The sequence below is a fragment of the Camelus bactrianus genome, chromosome 1 (genome assembly GCF_048773025.1).
Source record: "Camelus bactrianus isolate YW-2024 breed Bactrian camel chromosome 1, ASM4877302v1, whole genome shotgun sequence".
Lineage (NCBI taxonomy): Eukaryota > Metazoa > Chordata > Mammalia > Artiodactyla > Camelidae > Camelus > Camelus bactrianus.
Genome location: NC_133539.1, coordinates 80,125,778 through 80,149,098, shown reverse-complemented (window position 1 = coordinate 80,149,098; position 23,321 = coordinate 80,125,778). Strand labels below are relative to the sequence as shown.

General features: G+C 38.8%; 1 protein-coding gene across 1 annotated transcript in view; it reads right to left on the bottom strand.

Moving 5' to 3' along the window:
• Window positions 1-23,321, bottom strand: part of SPATA16 (spermatogenesis associated 16) — a 181,155-nt gene that overhangs the window by 23,986 nt on the left and 133,848 nt on the right. Inside the window, exons 6-9 of the mRNA XM_010947784.3 lie at window positions 13,036-13,182; window positions 11,868-11,980; window positions 5,527-5,691; window positions 2,903-2,986 (exon numbers count right to left, since the gene is read on the bottom strand). Of these exons, the coding sequence (XP_010946086.2) occupies window positions 2,903-2,986; window positions 5,527-5,691; window positions 11,868-11,980; window positions 13,036-13,182 (509 nt within the window). The remainder of the gene's footprint in view (window positions 1-2,902; window positions 2,987-5,526; window positions 5,692-11,867; window positions 11,981-13,035; window positions 13,183-23,321) is intronic.

Sequence of the window (23,321 nt, the reverse complement as noted above, 5' to 3'; positions counted from 1 at the left end):
GGTACAAAGGTACAGCAAATTTTTTTGTGTGTGTAGGGTCAAATAGTCAATATTTTAGGTTTTGTGAGCTGTATGGTCTTTGTGGCAACAACTCAACTTGGCCAAGGTGACATAGATGGTACTTAAATGAATGGTATGACTGTGTGCAATTAAGTTGATTTACAACAATAGATGATTGGCTGGTTTTGACCTGTGGGCTATAGTTTGCTGACCCCTGTGCTAAACAATTATCACTATAGTCAGTAGAGATGTTTAATTACATTGCTTGACTCTCATGAACATTGAATTTGGTTTGGCTCTCACTCCAATTCCTCTTGCCATACCTTCTTAGTCCCCTTTGTAGAGGTCTCCTAAGTTTGAAATGACCTCCTCAAGGCTCTCTTCTATTCTTTTTCCGTGTTCTTTCTCAGCCTTGTTACCCATTCAAATGATTTCAGTTACCACCAATTTTCCAATGACTAAGAAATGTCTATCTCTATTCAGTCTTTTATCCAGAACTCCAGACTCCTGTACTTCCCCTTGGATATCTTGCCAGCACCCTAAGTTCAATGTACTTTTCTGCAGTAATTAGCCTGTTGTCTCAACTCCAAACCCACCTTTTTATAATTAGCTCTTCGATGCTGGGGTTTAAAGTCTGCAAACTCCATTTCTGTTTTGCCAGCTCTTTGTCAATAAGGGGCGATAGAGGGACATTGCAAAACCAAAGGAGAAAGGAGAGACTTGCTACTTCCTGTTTATTTGTTGCAGACTTCTTGTCTGCGTGGGGTTCCTATGAGCATCTATTCAGCAAAGCTTCTTTGCTCCAGAAACATATTATTTTCTGTAGTAGCAGTTGAATCTAGTTTTTCCAAAAGTTGCCAAATTACCTCCATTAAAACAGCCATCCTTCTCTCCCCATCAGCAGCAGTGGGTTACTGCCCCCCTCTTCAGAAGTCTGGGTCTCAGTCCTTCATGACCCTTCCTCTGGGCTCAGACACTAGCACCAGCTAAACAGCGCCTCCTAGTAGGAGATTTGAGTTTTGGCCCAGCTGGGTCCCTGCTTCAATTTTGTAAGTTTTAGTAATTGCAGCCTCTTCTCTTTGATTCCCCAAACTTAAGGGGTGATAGCTGCTTCCTTTAATTGCTTCCTTTGTGATAAATTATTGTTGTCCTTTGCTTTTTCAGCTACCTATTTCATACCCAGTTACCCATTCTTTATATTAAATTCCCTTTCAAATATCTGGCATGGTTTTGCCTTCTGACTGGAATCTGAGTTTATGTTCTCAGGCAAAACCTGCTTCTCTGAAGTGCTTCCTTCCTTCCTTTGCACCAGCAGACCACTCCCTGTTTCTGCCCTAGTGGCTCAAGCCCAGTGTCTGGGCATCATTCTAACTTTGTCTATTCTCTAAGCTCCCATATGCAATCAGTGAATATGGCCTGCAGAGTCGGCTTCCTGGATATTTCTCGTATCTGTCTTCTCTCCATCCCTACACCCACCGCTGTCGATCAGGCCACACCTGATAGCTGAATCCCCATGTTTCTGTGGCCCCTCCGTCTGTTCTTCCACTACCACCCTACAGACGTCTCAAAAATGTTTACCAGATAAATGCTTTCTGAAACATTCCGAATCCTTAACATAATTTATAAATCCTTCTGTGATTTGACTTCTCCTGCCTCTGCACTTCATTTTGAAATATGTTCCTTCTTCCTTTGTCAGTTTTTGAATTTGCCATGCTTTCTTTGCATTCTTGGTGCAAACTCTTCCTCTGTGTGGAAATCTCCCTTTCCATCTGGGTAACTACCACTGTCCTTTAAATGTTTTATAAATATCACTTTCTCAGAGATGGATTTTCTGACCTCTCACACAAGATTATATTCCTCTGTTTGTTCCCATAGGTCATTTGAACATCCACTTTTTAAATATAACATTCAGTGAACTTGTAAGTAGCTGTTTGTTTAGTAACTGACTTCTTTCCTAGATGGCATATAGGTCTGTATAGGCAGAGGCAGTGTTTGTCTTGCCCAGCACAGCACAATATCCTTAACACACAGTGTTCTTTCAGGCACAGTAGATATTTGACAAATATTTGCTGAGTTCAGTTGACTTCTGTTCTATACATTTATCACAGGGCCTCTGAATTGATTACAGAAGACAAACATTTCTGCAGATGCATCAGAATCCCTCAAGGCTGACTTTACCTCTTAAACTGAAGGCTTCTTTGGTTTGCTCTCCTCACATCTCCTGACACCAGTTCTCCCTTTATGGGTTCTTACAGTGGAGGAGACTGAGTGGGGAGTAGATTGATCAGAATTTATCACCTTTAGCTGGACTAGAGACCCAACATTACTTCTTCCTACACTGTCAGAGAGCCCGGTGGCATCACACAAATCTGAGTACCTGGGGCCAGGTGCATCTCAGTGCGTGTTTTACTAAACTCACGTGACCAATGAAGGGATGCTCCCCTACTTCTAACAACCGGTATGTTACTCCTCCACCCCAAACAAAATGTGCTAGTTTCTTTGTAGTTCCTTGAAATGTAGCCATTATTCTTCAAGCGACAGAATATGGGGAAAAACACTGGGGAGCAGACTAAAACACTGATGAAAGGGCTTTAAAAAAATCTGTAATAACCAATAATGCAGAAGCAGATAATGAAACCTGAATATGAAAATAAGCATGACAAGAGACCCATAAACTTATATGACCACAGTCAGAAAAGCAGCAGACCTGAGGGAACAGATTACATAAATCCATGTTTGATTTTGGCCACACTTCCAGGGAGAGAGCTGTGTTTATTTTAAAAAGAAAACAACAAAACAACCCAAAGAGCTTGCTTTTCTTTTGATCTTCTAAACACATTTGACCCAAGTGGACATTTTCTTTGAGAAAAATATCTCTCTTTCCTTCAGCTGAAAGTTTTACCTTTTGAATTGTATTCCACACACGTTCTTTATCGTTTCTTCTTCCTTCAAGGGTGTCCATGGCATCTGCCATTAGTGACTGCAGCTGTGGCACCAAGATAAAAATTATCAGTGTGGAATTCACACAGAAATAACTTCTCTAAATACACAGATTAAAACCTAATTAAAAAATCATTTGTACGCTGATGATTTTATTACTCATCTTTCTGACAATGAACACCGCCACCTCATCTTTGCTTCAGTCATTACCGAGTATTATTGCAGATATAAAACATTGAAACAATGGAAAGATTCTTCTTGAAAATTTGTAGAAAACATATAGGTTTTAATGTAGTAAGTGTTGATGTTTTGTGAAAACAGATTTGGGTTGTAAAGAATGAAGGCAGTAGTTAATTCTCTCAGGAAATGGCATGTAGTACATGAACGCATTTGAGCATTTTCTCCTGAGGCTAATGTATCATAATTCTAGGCATCTTGCAAAAGCTCACCAGAGGACCATACTAAAATTGTGTTGTTTTATTGCCTCTTAAAGGATCTAGCTCATTTAAGTTCTTTTCCTATTCTTTTCTTTACTAAAATTTCAAAATAACCAACTTTTCTTTCTAGGTTCCATTTCAAAGGCAAGTTTAAAAAATTCCACTCTTTGCCCCAAACTGCCATATTCCAATTTAAAATAATCCTATACAGATGCTGCATATGTGCCTGCGAAGTAATGAAGCCACAGGAAGCCATGTGACAGTCAAAGCTAAAAAAGGAAGTTCTCTTAAAAAAAAAGACAAACGTCATTTCGGTTCACCATGGCGTCAAACGTCATGAACTCTTAGATAATCTTTCTGTACTTTAGATATTGCACAGCTTAAGCAGAAGGGCAGAGAGTTGAGTCACTCAAAACTCTTCTATTGAGCAGTCACTGTTGATACAGCATCATAAAAGGTGTCTTGAGGATTTATTATCTAGTTAACCCCTGCTTGGAAGTTGGAAAGTAAAATCTATTACTTAAGGCGATGAGATTTTGCAAGATACATGATTTTTAAATATTTGGTCTGCATGTATACATCCATATATGCTTTTTTTTTTTAGTAGGTGTATAAATTATGAAAATATCCCAGGAAATCCTATTTTCCAAGGTTTTGTAGTGGCATATTGTACTAACACGTTAGTAAGGGATGTCAGTGATGCTAGTTTGGTGTTCTTTTTGTATATTTAGAAATATAAGTATTTCCAGAAAAAAGAAAGCCACAGATGTGTGGTTAAGAAGACCTTAAGTGCAGAAAACTCCCCTGTATTTTTCGTTTAAATCTTGAATGTGCTTTTCAGAAAGACAGGATCAACATTATGCCAGCTTCTTAAATTAACATTTTCTTTGCTTCCTCTTATCTCAGAGGAGCATTAATCATCTAAAATTGTCTATAATATGCACTTTGAAAGCTCCACACTTACTGTACTCTTGAATACCTATGAATGGTAGGATAAACACTTAGCCTTTTAGAAAGCATTCTGTGCACACAACCATACAGGTTTAGAAAGTACTATTGCTAGCTTTGACTTAGTAATTCCATGATTAATAGACTTTTTTTTCATAGCTTTAATGTTTAGTATGCATAGTTTTATTATTTGGTTACTCTGACAGTTTTACACGTTAATTTTTTAATATCACTATTTATTTAATACACTTTTGTAGGTTCAGATGAACATTATAAATGTTGGCAGTCCATTTCTTAATTAATTTGTTACAGCTTTTAAAGTTCAAAGAGGGCGGGTTCCTTTAGTTATCTTAAAATTACAGGTGATCAGTTTTGGCTGTTCTCATCCTTGCTGCATGAATTCAATTCAGGTCTATAATTAGTTTTAGCTACCTTCAATTAGAGCCTCAAATTAAAGAGCCCTTCCTAATAACACATCAAGATCTTTATATGGAGTAAATTTTACCCTTCCTTGAATGGCCAGTACACTGATTAGTAATTGTTTTTCAAATGAGGTACTACTGTTTCTAATATTAATTATGGTTATAATACACACATTTATTTGAAGATTTTTTTTTCTGTCTTTCCTGAGTTAACTAATCAATACAGTTAAAAAAAAAAACAAAACACTCTTTGACGGACTACATTTCCCCTCAAATAAAACCACTCTCTTATCTAAATGTACTAGTGTGTGTGTTTTGGCATTACCAACATATCTGTAACACTAGAAGCGAATAAGAAAACACTAAACACAATTTTGTAAGGTCAGTTTTCTATCCAGCAATTACTCTTTTTTTCCTCTTACTTTTCCATTGAAGAGAATCATACATTAATATATCTTCAAGTTAAAAAAACGATTTATTAAAATTTCACTTTACTTGAAACAAAAAGCCCGACTCAGAATATGAATAATCAGCCCTTTTCCATATTTTCATACATCACAAATGTCTTGCTCTAAAAAATGGAAACTAGTCAGGGTGAGCAAATAAAACACACACACACACCTTTCTATATTTTCCAGTTTCTCCATTAGAATGCTTCACGAGGCTTGAAGAGTTTGCCCTGGGACTACGTTTATTATCACATTCTTTTTCAGACCATATCACTCTTCTGTTGGCTCAGGGCCTGTGAAAGCCTTAAACAAAGAAAAACAAATGCTCACCAATTCTGCCTCCTGTTGACTGATGTCCTGTAGATAGGGGATGGTTGCTAGCTCCGCCATTGCTTGATTGATCACCTGGGATTGCTCCTTTACTCTCTGCAGCTGGCTGAGGAGGCTGGCGTATTGCAACTTCTCCATCACACCTGAGCACGCATGAAGACTGCTCTAGTCTCCCAGTAGAAGGAAATGTTTTAGAATAAAACCACAGAAATATCATCTCCCCGGGGATTGAAGTCAGGGCTTGTTGTAATATGTTTAGCTCCTTTGGAGTAATGGTAACTAGTGCAAATAAATGTTTTCCTGCTATCATTTTAGAGAATTGTCTGTGCCCTTCCTTCAAACAGAAAAATGTATATAAAAGGGAACACTTTGCAGGACTGTTGAGAAGAGTTTGCAGGTGGCCCTGCATAAGGAATCTGGGATGAGAGGAAAAGAGGACTGAAATTGAACCTGAGCTCGACTCTTCCAGTGGGGAGCCCACAGAGCTGTGTCCATGTAGAAGACATTATCTATGTCATCAAGGCATCCTAAGAGTTAAGAGTTGTCTGTTGTCTTGTTGATTTAAAGGAAGATTTTTATGCAACTTGAATCTGAAAAACATTATACAAATTGAATTCTGTCTGCCCTCATGGCTTACATTAAACCTGCAGCTCTGCTTTTATCTTTAGTTCTCATTGGATGGCCGTGGACTCTGGTTCCTCTCCTTGTAGTATTGTAGTGCTTTATTCTGGCTCCTAGGACCATCTCAGCAACTGACACGATCCATCTTGAAGTAGACTGTTGTGTGCTTGTAAGGACCACCAACCCCTGTGAATCTGCTAGTATTTTGGGCTTTCTTAAAATGGGGCACACTTATAATCAAGGTGGCTCACCTATGTGTCTGCTAGTGCCAGCCATGAAAGAGAACACATTACCTTCTCTAAAAAGTTTAATCCAAATCATACTGCTTCCTAGGAAAGACAAAGTTTATCATAAAAGTCTTACATTTCTATTTAGGAAAAAGTCCTTCTGACATAAGAACAGCTTTGGGTTTCTGTCATGTTTGGAGAATGATGGGAAATGGTAAGTCACAGGAGGATTTAGTTTGGCGATTGCGTTCATTCCCAATCTTGGTGCTCAGAAGCAGAAGGCTGGATGAACAACATCCCCTTATGGTGGGGTTCCTCCTGGACTACCTGCACCAGAATCATTAGGCTTGTCTGTTAACCAGGAAGAGTCCTGGACCTTACTCAGTGAGTCATAATCTCTTGGTATGTGGCCCTAGAAATGTGAATGTTAGCTAGGTGCCCCCCAAAATATTCAAACATCTTAAACCGAATTTGGAGGACAAACCACTACCTTAAAGCTTAGTATCTGGCAAGGACTATTTTAGTTTGTGCATACTTACAAAGCAGATTTTTTCCCAGAAATTAGAGAAGGCAGACATAATTTTTCTTTCTTAAAATAGAACCTCTTCTAAAGAGAAAAATTATTAGAAACTAGCATTACTAAAGAACATCTGATTTTTAACTTAAATTTAGAAGGCAATTCTTTCTGAAATGTCATCTGCATATCTTGATTGACACCAGTCTCTAGAAGTTGACACTCTTAGAACCTTGGTAATAAAGGAAGGTTGAGCACTGTTGCATCGTATTTGCTGTACTTCTCTCTAATGTGTATCTGTGCCATTTGGCTAGTGTCATTTCTCTATCCCTGCTTGCTGATTTGTTCTTTTCGATTAATCATTTATCTGAAAACCTGTAAACCGATAGGAGCAATGATTGCAAATTGTGGATTTGGGGATCCATTTTCTGAATCGACAGAATAGCCAGCCTTCCCATTTAGTTTAAACATGTAGCTAAACAGTGGGATCCTGTCAAAGAGAGGAAAGCAAGTTGCAGGAGAAACAGTTTTCTTTCTGAAGAAAAATTGCTTTCTTTGTCCTTCTTTAAAATAAACAATGGGGCTCGTTGTAGGAAAATGGTGCAGTGACTCAACTCCAAAGAGCAGAAACGGCTGCAGCCTGCTCGGGAACATAGTCCATCAGTGTAATTTCCCAAAACATCAGGAAAATAAAAATAATGGAAGGCGATGGTGCTTTGTTAGCTTGATTGTTGGATGCATAACAAAACAGGAAGTGCTCCACGTGGATAGGGTGACTAGGGAAAGAATCTAACTGACTGCTAATAGTCACCCCGCCTCCTCCCCACATCCTCTGCCCCAAGCCAACAGCAGTTTTTGGTTATCAGGAAACTGTAGATTAATATTTTACGTATACAAGCTGGCGGTTTTTGAGAGATAAAGTGAAAAAGAAATAAAGATGAACAAACGCCAGCAGGAGTGCTTTAATGCTCTTGCTTTATGGAAGTAATGAAAAATGAACGAATTAGCTTACATCGAGTGCTAGTAAGGGCTAAATCTAAAGGGAAGTAGCCCTCTCATGGAGACGTCAGGCGTGGTCACAGGGCTCCTGAGCTGCTGGGGAGGGTGTAGTAAAATGGCCAAGACAGAAGCTAAGACCTCACACAGGTACAGTGAAGGTTAGGTAAATAGCAAGTTCACATGAAGGCTTCAGCCAGAGAATTGTCCAGATTTCATAGCAGGTACTGATAAATGTTTGGCAAGTAAGTTGCACAATCTCGTACTGCTGAAAAGCAGAGTCCAAGTATTTGGAGTGCATTTCCAATTGATATAACATATTAGAAACATTAATTGCAAAGAAAAGGGGTAGGAAACACATATTATTGTTCATTCCAAATGTGCGTATGTAAACATTTTTTATGCTTCATTTGGAGGAAATTAAAAGTTAAATTAACGAGGTATTCCAAACATGGTCAGTTAGGGCATTTTTTTGGCAAGTCAGCCTGTGAAGGCAGCTTCATGCATGGCAAGAGATTTTATTATTTTAACTCTTTAACATTTACCCCAGGAAGCACAGCACATAAGGTTTTAAACTGACAGCAGCCAATAAAGTTAATGAATGGAAAAGCACAGTAGCATTTGGTAGCATGTGAAATAATTAGGACAAAAATCAGAGGAGGGAAAATACCATTAGAGCAGAGCTACTGGTTGACTTGGGTTGATGTTCAGTGAGATTAAAAGCCACTGGGTAGGAAGGGTGGGGGAGTATTTTAGATAACAACTCTTAAAGTGCCAGTATCATCCTTGTTTGGTCATGTGTGGTATGCCCAGCAAAGGAGTCTCTAAACGTAAGGAAGCTGGCGTCAGAATGTAAGGAGAATCACTGCCTGAGATGTAGAAACCTCCCTCGTACTGGGAATGTCCTTGTCTCCTTCACCAACTCTCTCTGCCCCACCACCCCCATGGTGAGAGGTGAAAATTGACGTTCCCAGGGAATCCCTACTGTGGGCAGTAGATCAAGTCCATGTCTGGAAATGACACCTCTAATCCTGCCTTTGTGAGTAGCTCTGAGCACATCAGTGACATAAACAAAAGAATTAGACGTCCACAGGATATTTGCACAGTCTTCATTTTAGAAGAAATATGTAATTTCAAAGTACACAGCTTTTATAAAGAAAAAGGTCCAGAAAACAGTTTTGTCAAAACAAACTGAAACAAATACAAATAAAACTTCTAAAATCCCTAAAACTTTACGAGGTGCTTCAACATGGATTATATACTTTTGGTCTCACAACAACACTGTGAGGTGGGCCTGGCAGATACCAGCCTGCTTAAAAATGAGAAAAAAACGCTCATAGGTAAAGTGACTTCTCCTAGGGTTACACAGCCAGAGCACAGCCTTGCACAAAAGGCTTTATCTACAGGTGTCATGAGCTAGGGTAACAACTAATAAGGACACTGTGATGCCTTGCACTCAGGTGGGTGGCATTTCACATCTGACAAGAGAAAACACACCTCCGGGGATCCTGGAAACACTGTTGAGGGATTCCTGGGTCACAGTTAATGGTACCATGGGGGGATAATTTCTGCTCACTGACTCATTACTTGCTTCATTAAGCTAGGTTACCTTTGCAGCCAATTTTATTCAGCCCTGCTTTATGAAGCCGTGTTTGGGCATCTAATAAGAAATCTAGAAGCCAATATTTGGACATACTTGTGGTCCCTGGGTACCTTTGGGCTCACTCGCTTCAATTTCATTAAAGCTCTTTGAGACAGTCTTCTAAAAACTGTTATTTCCCTTAGAAGCAAACATTAAGAAAGTTGATGAATTTCCTTGCAGTTAGCAAAGTGGTAGTGACTTACTCTAAAGAAGACTGAGTTATTCATTAGATGCTAAGAAGCTTGTTAATTATGGTTTTCAAATCCCCTTTATAGACACACAGATACATGCATATACACATTTCTGAGTGGCCAGAATGCCCCTTGAAACGTGAGAAGAAAATGAGTTAAGAGCATTTAAAAAGTGTGTGATGCCGAGATAGGCCTAACCCGCATTCACAACACGGGGAGATCTGAGTTGGCCACAGATGATGATGTGGTCGGTCTCCTGACAACTAGCAAGGTATGGCAGATATCTCCCCAAAGAGCCAGGAAACAGACAGATCACTTCCACAACACCCAGCACACTGGGACTGCAAGGTTGACCGTGTGCAGATGAGGTGAAATAATACTGCATGGTGATAGTTCTTGTTTACAAGGCTTCCACTGCTTGCAAGGGTCTGAATATGACAGTAATGATATGTGTGGATCTCTAATTAGGATGGTGTGTGTGTGTGTGTGTGTGTGTGTGTCTTAGAAGGTTGTGATAGAGGGTTAATTGAAGAACAGGATCCTAAATTTGCAGGAGAGTCAGTGAGGCTGCTATAAACCAGATGTTTGTGTCCACCCAAAATTCGTATGTTGAATCTAACAGCATATGGATAAGCTCTGCCTCTGCCCTCCTGTCAGCCTGAGGTGACCTTGGGCCCTAGCGCTGGCTGGCTGGGCCACCAGCTTCCCTCCCCTGACTTTGGGGGGTCCACATCCACTCTAGGGGGGGTGTCCTTCCCTCATCTTCTCACACAGACCTTTGCTGAATTAAGGTTTGTAAATATATGGTTTTAAAGAGAAAAAAAAAGGGGTGTATTTGGAGGTGGGGGCTTTGGGAGGTAATTAGGGTTAGATGAGGTCATGAGGGTGGGGCCCTCATGATGGAATTAGTGATCTTACAAGAAGAGACACTGGAGAGCTTGCTCTCTGCCATGTCAGGACACAGAGAGAAGGTGGCCAGTTGCAAGTCAGGAAGAGGATCTTTGTCAGAACCTGACCACATTGGCACCCTGATCTCAGACTTTTCACTTCTAGAACTGGGAGAAAATACATTTCTGTTGTTTAAGTCATCTAGTCTATGGTATCTTGTAATGACAGCCCCAGATGACTAAGGTAGAGGTGGATTTATTATTACTAGAAATATAGGGGAGATAATTGAGTAGAGCACAGTTGTGGGGAAGGGAAAGTTATGTGGTAGGAAAATCAGTAAAATGTGCTTTTGGATTTGTAGTGCCTAGAATTACAAATCAGGCAAATAGATTAGGGGTTTTATAGCCTTTCTAAAATGCTGAATAATGCTACTGAGCGGATAAACTGCTGAACAGATGTTAAGTAGCTGTTTGTGATGACCCCCTTGGTTCCCCTTGTAAGGTAAGAACATCAAATCAATGATGTAATACAAAAGCCACAAAAAGAAAATTCTTTGAAATTTCCAGCTTAAAGGCCTTTTGAAAAATATTTTAAAAGGGGAAACTTCAGCCTTTATAGCCTGTTAATGAGAAGTTCCCTTTATGTACTTTCAGTACAATGACTTAAATTTTGTAAAATAGCACAGTGTAATTCAGGTCTTATTTGGGGCTTTTTAAGACTGAAAAGTAGGAAGGGCATATTTCCCCTGAGTCAGAGAAAGAGATTAGATAATTTACCTTAAGAGTATATGAAGATCAATTGCCAGTTTTTAGAGTAGTGTCCAATTTATCAATATGGTGTGAAGGAATTAACTTGAAAAGCTCTGAATTCTTGTGCAGGTAATGAAATGATTATATGCAATAGCCCAATACATGAAATAGGGAAAACACTGTGTTTACTAAAATTTTGTTATTGATTTGAAGTGAAAAATTCAATTCAACCTTCAATTAGATATCAAGAAGGCACAAAGAAAGGGCTCTTTAAAGAGGTATTAGCTTAATAAATGCTGGAAATTGCAAAGTGTAGCATTGTAATTAATATGTTTTAAAATAAAAAAGGAATACAATCATTTGCTAAACTTTGCTTGGTTTTGCAAATGAGATTTACTGCGAAAGTTTCTAAAATCCTCCTACACTTGCAATATTTGTACATTCAACTTTCCATACTTCTAGAATTGTCTCATATTTATATGCTGAACAGATATAAAAGACTCATATACCTACATTCAATTGGGTGCTTCTGATAAAATCCAATATTGGCAAAATTCGCTTCCCCATTGTCTCCATGTGTCTCACTGTGTCTTCTCTGGTTAGCAGACCGAAGGGAGTTTTATGTTCTAAAAATTGTAACAATAAACTTTTATACAATTTTTTTCCCCAGACTTCCATTTCAGAATGCTTTTCTTTAGCAAGCTATAAAGCGATATCTCAATATTAATAGATATGAAATCTATAGTATAGAAACTAGACTCCCATCTCAAAGACCACAAGTATAATAATGAAAGATCTATGAGGAGACATTGCCCTTTAGAGACAATCATTTATTCATGTTGTTGTGTTTCCTGATTGAGCTATCTATGAGACAGCCTATAACAATTCACCTCTCTCTGCAGAGTATGTTTTTCCTGAGTTGTGAAAAAAGGTTGTCATAAATGTGTCTGATTCTTGTCTTGTTCCTCCCAGGTATTATTCAAGTGTGCATATCCCACTGACTTTGAATGTAGCTCGAAGTTGAGATAAGCCTCTGAGGATAGAGTACCAGACAAAACACAAATCCCTAATTATGTGGGTAGAGCGGAAGAAGTAAATTCAACCTGGGCATGAATTCAGCCCACGAGTCTGAGACTTTCACTCTACGTGAAAATTTTCTTGATTTTTGAAAATTTCAATGGACTTACTGAGCACCATTTACTATAATACTCTTCAGGAGATCTAAGAGCTTGGTGAGCTACATAAGAAAAGAGTAGACCAGGTATTAATACAATGGCAGATAATCCAAATGATTGAACGTTGTTGTTGGCTATATTTTTGATTTCATATAATTGTTTTGTTGCATAATTTTCTTGTACGGTTGCTAATTGCTAATGACAAAAGGTTGTGTTCTTTAAGTGCCCTGTGACTAGGCATTGGTGATAGTGTGGCTGGGGTGAGAGGGTTGGGATGATGGAGGTGGGCACTCTGGGATTATGCTTGGTCTTGGGGGAACCAGAATTCCAGGTATTGTTAACTAACCCACAAATAAGATCGGAAGGACTTACGTATGATCCAACAAACATTTTTTGGCACAAAGGCCCTACTATATGCTAGGCCTTGTGATGAATAAGACTTGATGAATAATGTGCAACCCCTGCCTTATAACAGAAGTGACAGATAGTAAGTCCAGGTGATTTACCTGTGAATGTTGGTAACTTCCTACTTGATACTTTTTCCAAAAATTTCCCATCTTCTTTGCTTTTGAACCCAAGAGTCAAGAGATATTGTTGGGGAGGAAAAGATGACCAGTCAACTGTCTGAGGCAACATGTGGAATCCTTGAAGATCTGAAATATGACAGAAAAAGAACTAAAGAATTTATCATTTTATTGTTTTCAGGGTATTGTTTTCTCCCTAGACTTTAAGTATTATACTTGAAAAAAATGATAAATACAAAAATTAAAGATACAAAGTAAAAGTATGTGCTCAAAAGATGAAATATATGATATATCAAGTTCATATTTCTTAAATATAAACATACACAAAGAATAGCAATAAAATATGGCTAGATTATGTGGTCCTCTTTCCCCATAAAAATAGTAAGAAATTCAGGACCAGCTTATGGGCTTAGTATCTTTCTGTGTGAGTCTTTTTGAGAGAATTTGATTTTTTCTGTCCACAGTTTAAGATTTAAGGAAATAATGTTATAGGAAAGGAAAGAGAAAAATTACTACGTAAGAATGAAGATATAAGGCTAGTTACTTTAGTTGCCACCCCTCCTACAGTTGAAGGAAATTTAAAATGATAAATGTACTGACTTCTGTAATTAGACTTAGAAATAATTTGTATCATGAAAATGCTTCTAAAACGCCCTCCAATCTTAATGACCAGAAGAGCTAATATTTACTGAGTACTTATTTTCTACCTCTCTTGTTTTAAGTACTTTGTACACATTCTTTTTATTAAAAATTTTTTTAAATTGAAGTATAGTTGATTTACAATATTGTGTTAGTTTTCAGATGTACAGTAAAATGACTCAGTTATGTATACATACATATATTCAGATTATCTTTCATTTTAGGGTGTAACTAGATATTGAATATAGCTCCCTGTGCTATACAGTAAGTCCTTGTTGTTCATCTATTTTATGTGTAGTACTTTGTATCTGTTAATCTCGTCCTCCTAGTTTATCCCTCCCCTCCCTTTCCCCTTTGGTAGTCATGAGTTTGTTTTGTATGTATTGTCTTTAAATCCTTATGATAACTTTACGGAACTGGTGCTGTTGTCCTTACTTTACAAATAGAAGTTTGAGGTCCACAGACAGGAGGTGGCTTGTCTGGAAACACAGCCTCTAAGTGGACAGAGCAGGACTGACGCCTGACGCCAGAGACCCTGGGCCTAACCACTGCACTCTACTTTGGGCTTGCTTGGCTTTGAATCACTTTTGGGAGAGGGACAGATGTCAACCATGGGTCTTGGAGGCCAGATTTACTTAATTCATCCCCATTCTGACTAATAATGTTTTGGTTTATGGCCACAGACTTCTCAGATGAAGGATGATGAACAGAGGGTCTAACGAGTCCTCCCTCCTTAACAATGCCAGAGAGGGAAAATGATGAAATTCCAGATATCCTTGAATCATGATCGAAAGGTCCATTTTTAATGTAGAATCAGAACTCAAATGGCATTGGTTCAAATACTTTCTTCACTCTTTATCTGTAGTATTTCTTTAAAAAAGTAATAGACCTAGTAGTCCATGAATATTTTTACCTATCTTCTCTGACTCCCCTACCCGCCTTGTTAGCTGCAGAACCCTTTGTTCAAACTGAAATTTACTGAGAAGCTCAATATTTAAAATCAGTAAAGGTAGAGCCGTTCCATTTGAAGCCTGGATCACTGACCACCCACTGTCCTCACTGTACCCCATTCAATACCTGCCCCACACAGACGCCACCTTGAAATTCTCCACAGAACCCCAGTTTTTCAAAGCACAGTTTGGGAAACGCTACAGTAAGCTATCTGGCACATTTTGGTTAAGTAAACTACAATCAGCTGTCAAATAGTGTTAACATGTATACTAATTATTATAAGAATTAAAATATTACAGAGTATCTTTTAAACACATGCACAGCACAAAAATATATTAAGTTTGGTTTAATCTTTCTTTGGTGACTCAGGATCAGGTAATCACTAAATATCATGGAGGGCTAACATTTATCTGGCACTCCTTCTGTGCCATACACTTTACAGGGTTACCTTTCTTACTCAACAACCATGTAGAACAGGGTATATTATTTTGCTCGCCTTAACAGGTGACCAGACTGGAGCTTCAGGAAGTTACCAGCTTGCCCAGGGTTACACAGTAAGCGAATGGAGGGGTCGGAATTGAGAGTCAGGCAGCTGGCCATCAAAGCACAGGGCTTACATCTCAAAATGATCCCATGATGATGATCATCACTCTGATGGTCAGTGCGAAGCATGTTACCGAAACAGGGCAATGCCAGTGCACAGATGCTTTCAACAGGCACACTTCTAGACCGCACACTTCCTTACTCTATCTAGCAAAGTACAGCAAAGGCCCAAGAGGTCTCAGAACTAAGAGTGACTTTTTAAGCACATTAACACGTAGACTGAAGTATTAGATGCTTCTTCAGTTGGTGTTTGAATTCCAAACCACCTCATTTTAAAAGGACAGCTCATTTCTATAAAAAAGGTAAAAAAAAATGATTCAAAAGTGTAGAAAGTTTCTTTTGGTTTGAAATCTGCTACAGATAATCAGACACACCCAACCTAATACTGTCTTGCTCTCAGTAACCTGTAATGAAAAAGAATATGAAAAGGAATATATGTATGTATATGTATGACTAAAACATTATGCTGTGCACCAGAAATTGATACAACATTGTAAACTAACTATACTTTAAAAAAAAGATAAATAAAGTAAATTTAAGTTTTTAATACAAAAAAATTACTATCCTGCCCTCTAAAATAAGAGAAGTGTTTAACCAGTTTTACTGAAGTTGCCAATAACTGGGTCATGTGAAAAGACAACTAAGTAAAAATAAAATGGACGCTAGCTTGCTCTTCTGATAAATGGTCATCACATTTCTTTTGATTGTGGTTCATCCCTTAGCATTCTCTAAGATTCTGGCGTTTCTAAATTGTTGGCATTTTCAGGAATCAGTGTACTGTGGAAGTGGAGGGCAGGAGAAGTTCTGTGTTCCTGGCTATGGTTTGCTCTTCAGTCTGGTTTTGCTCCCTAACTAAGAAGGCCCCAGGGCCCCCCAGCCATGCTGGTAATGAAGTCTGGGGCCATCCTCTGGGGCCATCCTCTGGGGCCAAGCTTGGCTTCCTGGGTGACCCTGGATGTGCAGAGGCCCCCTGCATAGCTGTGGGTTTGGCTGCTCTGACTTCCTCACAGACTCAGAGTATATGTAGCTTGTTGACATAGAAGCCTCTGGATCCCAGGTACCCTGAAGCCTCCTGTCAGCACCTACTTCCAATTCGGAGAGAGGGTTCCCTGCAGGACTTCTCCATGTCTTTAAAGCCTCCATCGAAATGCTCTTAGAGGCCCTGGAATCCTGAAGTTCAGAATAGTTTATGCTGTGCTATGCATGGGCTGCTGTTTGCAGCGGGTTGCAGGAGGCATCCTGAGATTTGGCATTTGCTGATGCAGCTCTGCTGCCAGAAGCAGCCACTGTTTGAAGGGTCTGTTATATAAATAATATGTAAGACTGTGAGAGCTTGACCTCTTCTTGGTCTTAAATATTTGGTGGATAAAGAGGAGACCTGTAGTGAGTGACTGTGGTTAGATCAACTGGAGAAATTAATATCAGCACTGTAGGTAATTTATTATGAAATGTTCTTGCAAGAATATAAGTATTTTCTGTTCCTGTTGATACTATATGTTTCATCCTGTTAGTGTTCAATGCATTGTTAACTTCTAGTTGAAATTTTAAAATGTGAGAGGCCCCTACATACATACTGTTAAATTAAAAAAAAACTTTTAAAGTATCATTTTTATTCCATTTGTATGCAGAATAAATTGCAGTTGTATGAACATTTAGCCTAACAGGTGGTCTATGACCCAAAATGACGACACACTTACCAGATGTTGAAACTCATGTAACATTAACTTGAGTGCTAATTGTTCTCAATTTTATGCTCATAAACCTCTACCTACGTCCGAAAAGCCCTATGCCTCTGATGGATGTGAAAATTAACCATAATATATTGTCCTTTGGTAGGAAAGCTGAACTGATTAAAAATGTCTTCTTTGCTCCTGTCATGTTAGAAGAAAACTTGGGAGAAATAAATCCCTTAATGCATTCCTTTATAATTGATCACCACTGAAGATGAAATTTAGATGACTGTGACCAAATTTATTATTAAAAAATCAGTTTGCAGGCATGACGCAGTTCCAGATTTTTACCATTAGGGAAGCAGATGTTTTAAAAAAGAATATCAAAGGTAGATTATGCAGATTAAATTTCTCATAGAAACCTAATCTTTCTTTTCCCTCCAAATGAAAGATGTCTAACTCTCAGCAAAAGAGGATAAAGTTTGCCCTTTACCAAGAAGCTTTCATTGTACCACAGAAGGCTGGAACTGACCAGTTTTTAGGTACTCACGTCGTTCATGCTCTTTGACCTTCTGTACTTGCCATCCTCCCTACTTGAAGTCACCTCCGTGGAATTCAGTGATAGTTCTTCTCTTTTGATCTCTGACTCTGCCTCTCTCTCTGTCTGTCTGTCTCCCCCTCTCTCCTACACACATACATGCCACTTTCTCTTTCTCTCTTTCTCCTCCTGCCTCTCAAGTCAATGCTCCTCCAAGCTGTCTCTGGCTCAGTGATATGTTCTTCACAAGAACGCTCTTGGGGGAATGACTCCATTCTTGGGGCATTAGCTAATATTTCTAATCAAAAGACTGGGGATCAAAGTTACAGTCTCTGCAAAATTTCACCAGTTTCAAACACAGTATTTCCAAATATCTACTGGGACATGGCTATTTTCTCTCCATTACAAACGTTACCTCAAATACAGCAAACATATTCTTCGAAAGTGATTTTTCAAAGTCTACAATCTCCCTCTCCCCCGCTTTTCACCAATGTATGGTAATGATAGCCATCGTTCACCCAATTATTCTGACTTAAAAATTTGAAGGCATTGTTGACTTTTCTTTCCTCATATTCCCTGACATTTAGTGAATCTCAGAAACTCATTAAATCTGCCCGTTGTAATACAACTCATATTAACCCTTTTCTCTGCATTATCATTGCTACCACCCTGGTCACATTTCTGATCACATAGCGTCTGGATTCCAGAAGACGTTTCCCAACAAGCCTCACTGCCACCGGTACCATTTCATGCCCCCCACACCATCACCTGGTGAATATTTCTGGAGCATCACCTTTGTCCTTGTCACAGCCTTCCTCATGAGCTTCAGTGCTTCTTTCCCAGTATTCAAGGCTCTCAACTGTGTGTGTGTGTTTCACAGTCTACTTAATTCCTATGTTTTCTCCAGTATAAACCTTTCTCATCAGCCTGTGCTTATCCTGCCTCTGAACTTTTCTTTGTGCTTTTCCCCCTAGTCACACCTACCTATTCTTCCCATTTTCCCTTTATTCAGTTAGTCACTGTCCTTCCAAATGTGCCTAATTTAAGTCCCACTGAGTTCATAAAGGGTTCCCTGGGTATGTCAGTACCCACTGTCCCCCCACTTCAAACTCTTAACGAACATCTGTACCATTCACTCCAGAGTGAATCTCCTGATGTTTCATGGGGGCATGTCCCTTCTTTCCAGTAAGTTTTAATCCTCTCAGAGATCACATCTTCAGGTTATCTTCCTGCCTCAAGCATCTCGTAAATGCTCAATCAATACTTGAGTTGAATCTAAAAAACAAACTTTTCTAAATCCTGAAATTTTAAGTCTAAATAAGAATAGAATTGCAAAAAAAAAAAAAAAAAAGAGATGTTCAGAGCTTCTGAGATATGATTTATTTCTCCGCCACTGAACTTAGAAAAGAATATCACACAGTCTTAATTCTTCATTTTACCTAAACCTTCAGTGGTTTCTGTCCCATTTAAGAAGGGTGAGTGAGGTAAAATAATCTGTATCAGATAACTCTGTGGACTAGATGCTCAAACGAGCAGAGTAGCTTTACCAAGATGGAAAAATGAGTTTCAGACTCAGGTTGGGCCCTTGCTGCAGCCTGTTTTATAGGAAATATGGACTCTTAGTCACAAAAGAAGATGGGATTAACAGAGAGTCTGGCTTCATGAACCTATCGGCAGCACCGAAAAGCATCTGTGAAAATGTAAAATACTGATTGTAGATCAGCAGACTTATCTATGTATATATGAGAGACAGTTTATTTTGTATGAAGTTAAATATCTATCAACTAAAATCTGAGCTCTCTGGACATAACATAGAAAACATAGATGCCATGATCATCAGTATTTTCTGTTGGACACCTCATTGTAACCACAGCCGAGAGACTGTGAACAAACTTTTCAAAGCAGTTTTTTAAAAAAGAAAAATCACAGAGTTTTTAAAACTCCTTGAGAAATATGCAGATTTGTTAGGGGTCTGTCATCACCTTTCTCTAAGTGTCATTTCCTTCTCTGTTTTCCAGTGCCTGTGTCATTTCTCTGCCCTTTGTCCATTACAAAATGTTCTGACATTTTGGGTTAGAGCAAAATCTCATTTCTAAAGGTCCCAGTTGTTCAGTGTGAGATGGGACCATGTCAGTTTTATACGACTTCTTTTTAGTGATCAGTTTCAGAGTTTAGCTTCTCCAGTCCCTTCATAATGCCAACACTTTGTCATTACTTCTCTCCCAATCATTTTCTGAGTTTTATCTTGTACTCCTTTTAATGCCAATACTTCTATCTTGGAAGTTATCCACAAATTCACATCAGCAAGAAAATAGCAAAAGGCAGCAACTTTGCAGCTAACTTATCATTATTGCCCCCCATAAATAATAAAGCAATTTCCACTTTTAAAAACGTAGATAGCATATTTTGATTTTTGCATTTGATGTGTGAGAAAGCTATAATGTATAATGAATCTTTGTATAATAAATTATATTTTCCCTTTGACCTTCATTATAATTTCAGAGTTATAGATGCAAGGGAAAAAAATTGGTTTTCATTCCTAGGATTCCTGATTTTTACTTCAGGCTGCTGGTCTACTTCTCAAAGCCAGTCTTTGTATATATAAATTTCCTCTCATAGCCCACGTACAAACTTGGAAAAATTAACAATTGCACTAAATTTTTATGCATAGTTCATTTTTATTTCACTTGGGATTCTTATTGATTCCAAACTTTTATGTTTATTCAGTTGTATTTATTCTGGGGAAGTTCCTTAATTCCATCCCCACCAAAGTAGATTTGAGACAAACAAACATGAAAGATACTGCTATTTCCTTCAATGTTTATTAGATTCACAGTTAATGAAATAATAAATTGTTACTATAATTCCCTTAAATGGCTGTAATTTTACAGCCATTGGAATGAACACTGGTTGGTTGGCTACCTAACATGCATTCCCTCCTTCCCTCTTTTTTTCCCTTGGAGAATTCTCTCAATCCCTACCTACTCTAAAAGTGAGACCTAAGTGACTTAGGTCCTTCAATCCATGGCATTACCTTGACTTCAGTTTTGGTTCAGTCATAAGCATATAATGTAATCTGGGCCAATGAGAAAGAGTGAGTCCTGGGAACTGGGTGGAAGAGACATTCACTGTTTTTAGGACAGTGTAATTTGAGATATGTATTGACATTTGAGCATTTTGCTATAATTCAAGATCCTAGCACTACAGGGTATGGTACAGGTAGTGGAATACCACGTAGAAACTGAGAATAAAGCTGACTGTAGAAAATAGGGCAGTGAATGTGCTGTTGGATCAAGCTACACTTAAAGGTAGTCCTGTCTGTGGATCTTTTAATTATACAAGCAATGTATTTCATGTCTTCCTCTTTAAAACATAAATATGCTGAAGGAAGTTTAAGCTGTGATTCCCACTACTTGGAACCAAAGATAGAGGGCTTTAGCTAGTAGTGCAGTGTATCTACAAATACTATGGAATCCTTAAAATATTACAGTTGAGAGGTTAGACAGCCATAAATTCTTCAAGTTGACTCTCTAGGAAGAATACTTTCCTTATTTAAGGCACATAATTGTTTCTTGAGTGATAAAGAATGATAGGAGTGTCTTTGTTCTAATGAGGTGACTCTTGGCAGGCCCCTAGATAGCTTCCTTCAGGATAGGGGATGGTCTCAAGAAAGACCAAGTCTTGATTTGAAGCTTAGAACTGTTCCCCAAACTCGGGAGGGGAGAGGGGCTGGAGATTGGGTTAATCACCAGTGGCCAGTGTTTACTCAATCATGTCTCCATAATGAAAGCTCCATGAAATCCCCCAGATGATGGGATTTGGAAAGCTTCTGGGGTAGTGAAGTACAGTGAGGTACGCAGAGTGGTGCACCCAGAGAGGGCACAGAAGCTCCATAAACACACACACACACACACACACACACACACACACACACACATACATACATGCATACACACACTACTTTACTTTGCCCTATGTATCTCTTCCAGTTGGCTGTTCTTGAGTTGTATCCTTTCTAATAAACCACTAATAGTAAGTAAAGCACTTTCCTGAGTTCTATGAGTCATCCTAGAAAATTGTAGAACCTGCATTGAGGGTCGTGCAAACCCCCAATTAATAGCTGGTTGATCAGAAGTACAGGAGGCCCAGGATTTGTGACTGGCATCTAAAATGAAGGTCAGTCTTATAGAATTGAGCCCTTAATCTGTGGGGTTTATGCTAACTCTAGGTAGTTGGTACCGAAGTTGAATAGAATTGTTGAACTCTAGTTGGTAGCAGAGAATTGGAGAAGTAGTGGGGAAAACTCCTACGTATTTCGTGTCAGAAGTGTTGTGAGGAACAAAAAAATTCCCAGAATTGGGATCAGAAGTGGAATTTGCTAGAATGATCCTGAATGTTTGATACATGTGGTTCAGGAAGAGAAAGGATACAAGGATGGAAGGTGAGGAATCTTTGATTCCTGGGTGGCCACCCATGATATAAAACTGCAGCTGTGCTTTGATCAGTTACTAGGTAAAATGTAAAAGTTACCAATGGAAGAGATGAATCCAACTTTTGGGAATTTGATTCATTGGATGCATAAAAATGCAAACTAACATGAAAAAACCCAAAATATGTAATCCCTTGGTTATTGTTACCTGTTATAGCAAAAATGAAATTAAAACAGAGTGCTAGGTTGGACTTTGAAGCTGAACCAACTTCAGATTTAGAGCAGCTTTGGTCACTAGCCCACAGCCACCTTCAAAGGGGAAAATTATATGGGAACAACACAGAGTAGCTCTAAGACATTTGGTTACCAAGAAAATAGTCCGCATGGAGGTGGGCAAAACAGACTACTGAAGCCAAGGGGTATAGTGTGAAGGGGTTATTTTACTTTGTGGATAGATATCGTCAGCCTCCCGAAGACCCTTCACTCAAATGGATTGTGAGAGTAATTCAGGGGGCAGTTTTTTAAAATGCTGCAGTGTGGAAGGGCATGTTAGGGTTGATGCAGGGCCTACAGCTTATATGGAACAGTCAGAGCTGGCTACATGTGATCCAGTCACACAGCAGGGTAATTAAGGGAACAGCCAGCCTGATCAAAGGCTATTGCAAGGTTGGCTTCCCTTGAGAGGAGAGATTGTCTAATTCCTCCATAAATGACAAGTGGAATACCCCACGTGAATGAGTGGATATGCTTTGTATGCAAGCCATGTGGTATAGGATTTATGATAGTTGAGATGTTCACCTACTGAATATGTGTGTTACCTAGGTCATGGTAAATGCCATGGCTAAGGGGATTCCATTGTAACCTTACTGCTGCAAAATATAACCTTAGTGCTACAAAGTAGAGCAACAACTGGGGAAGCCTTACCAAATTTTTTGTCTTAGCTTCCCCTCATGGGTCTTACAGAAGCTAATAAAACATTGGAATAAAGAAAGAAAGGAAAGAGTCAAGGGACTTATCCCAGCAGGGTAGACATTTTTTAATGGTTATTAACAAATGGGGTTATTAATAAAGCAACCGTTGATAGGAGTGGGAACAAAAGGAGGAAAGAGGGAAGGTCACGGGACTTGGATCAGAAGGGTGAGCAATTTTTGATGGGTATTAAGAAATGGGAGAAGTAGAATGGACAGTGATGATAGACAAAGAGAAAATATAATAAGCAGCTTCAGTGGTATGGAAGATAAAATGAGCAGAAGTAAAAGATGTCCAGTTAAAATTCTTAAATGAAAGAATAGCAAGAAGTAAGGGACTGTAGTATTTTTTTTAAATGATGACAATTTTTCAGAATTTATGAAAGACATGATTTCTTAGGTTATGGAGCATAATGACTTCCAAGTCGGGAAAATAGTTACCTTGGTGGGGGGTAGGGAGCAGTTTGGGA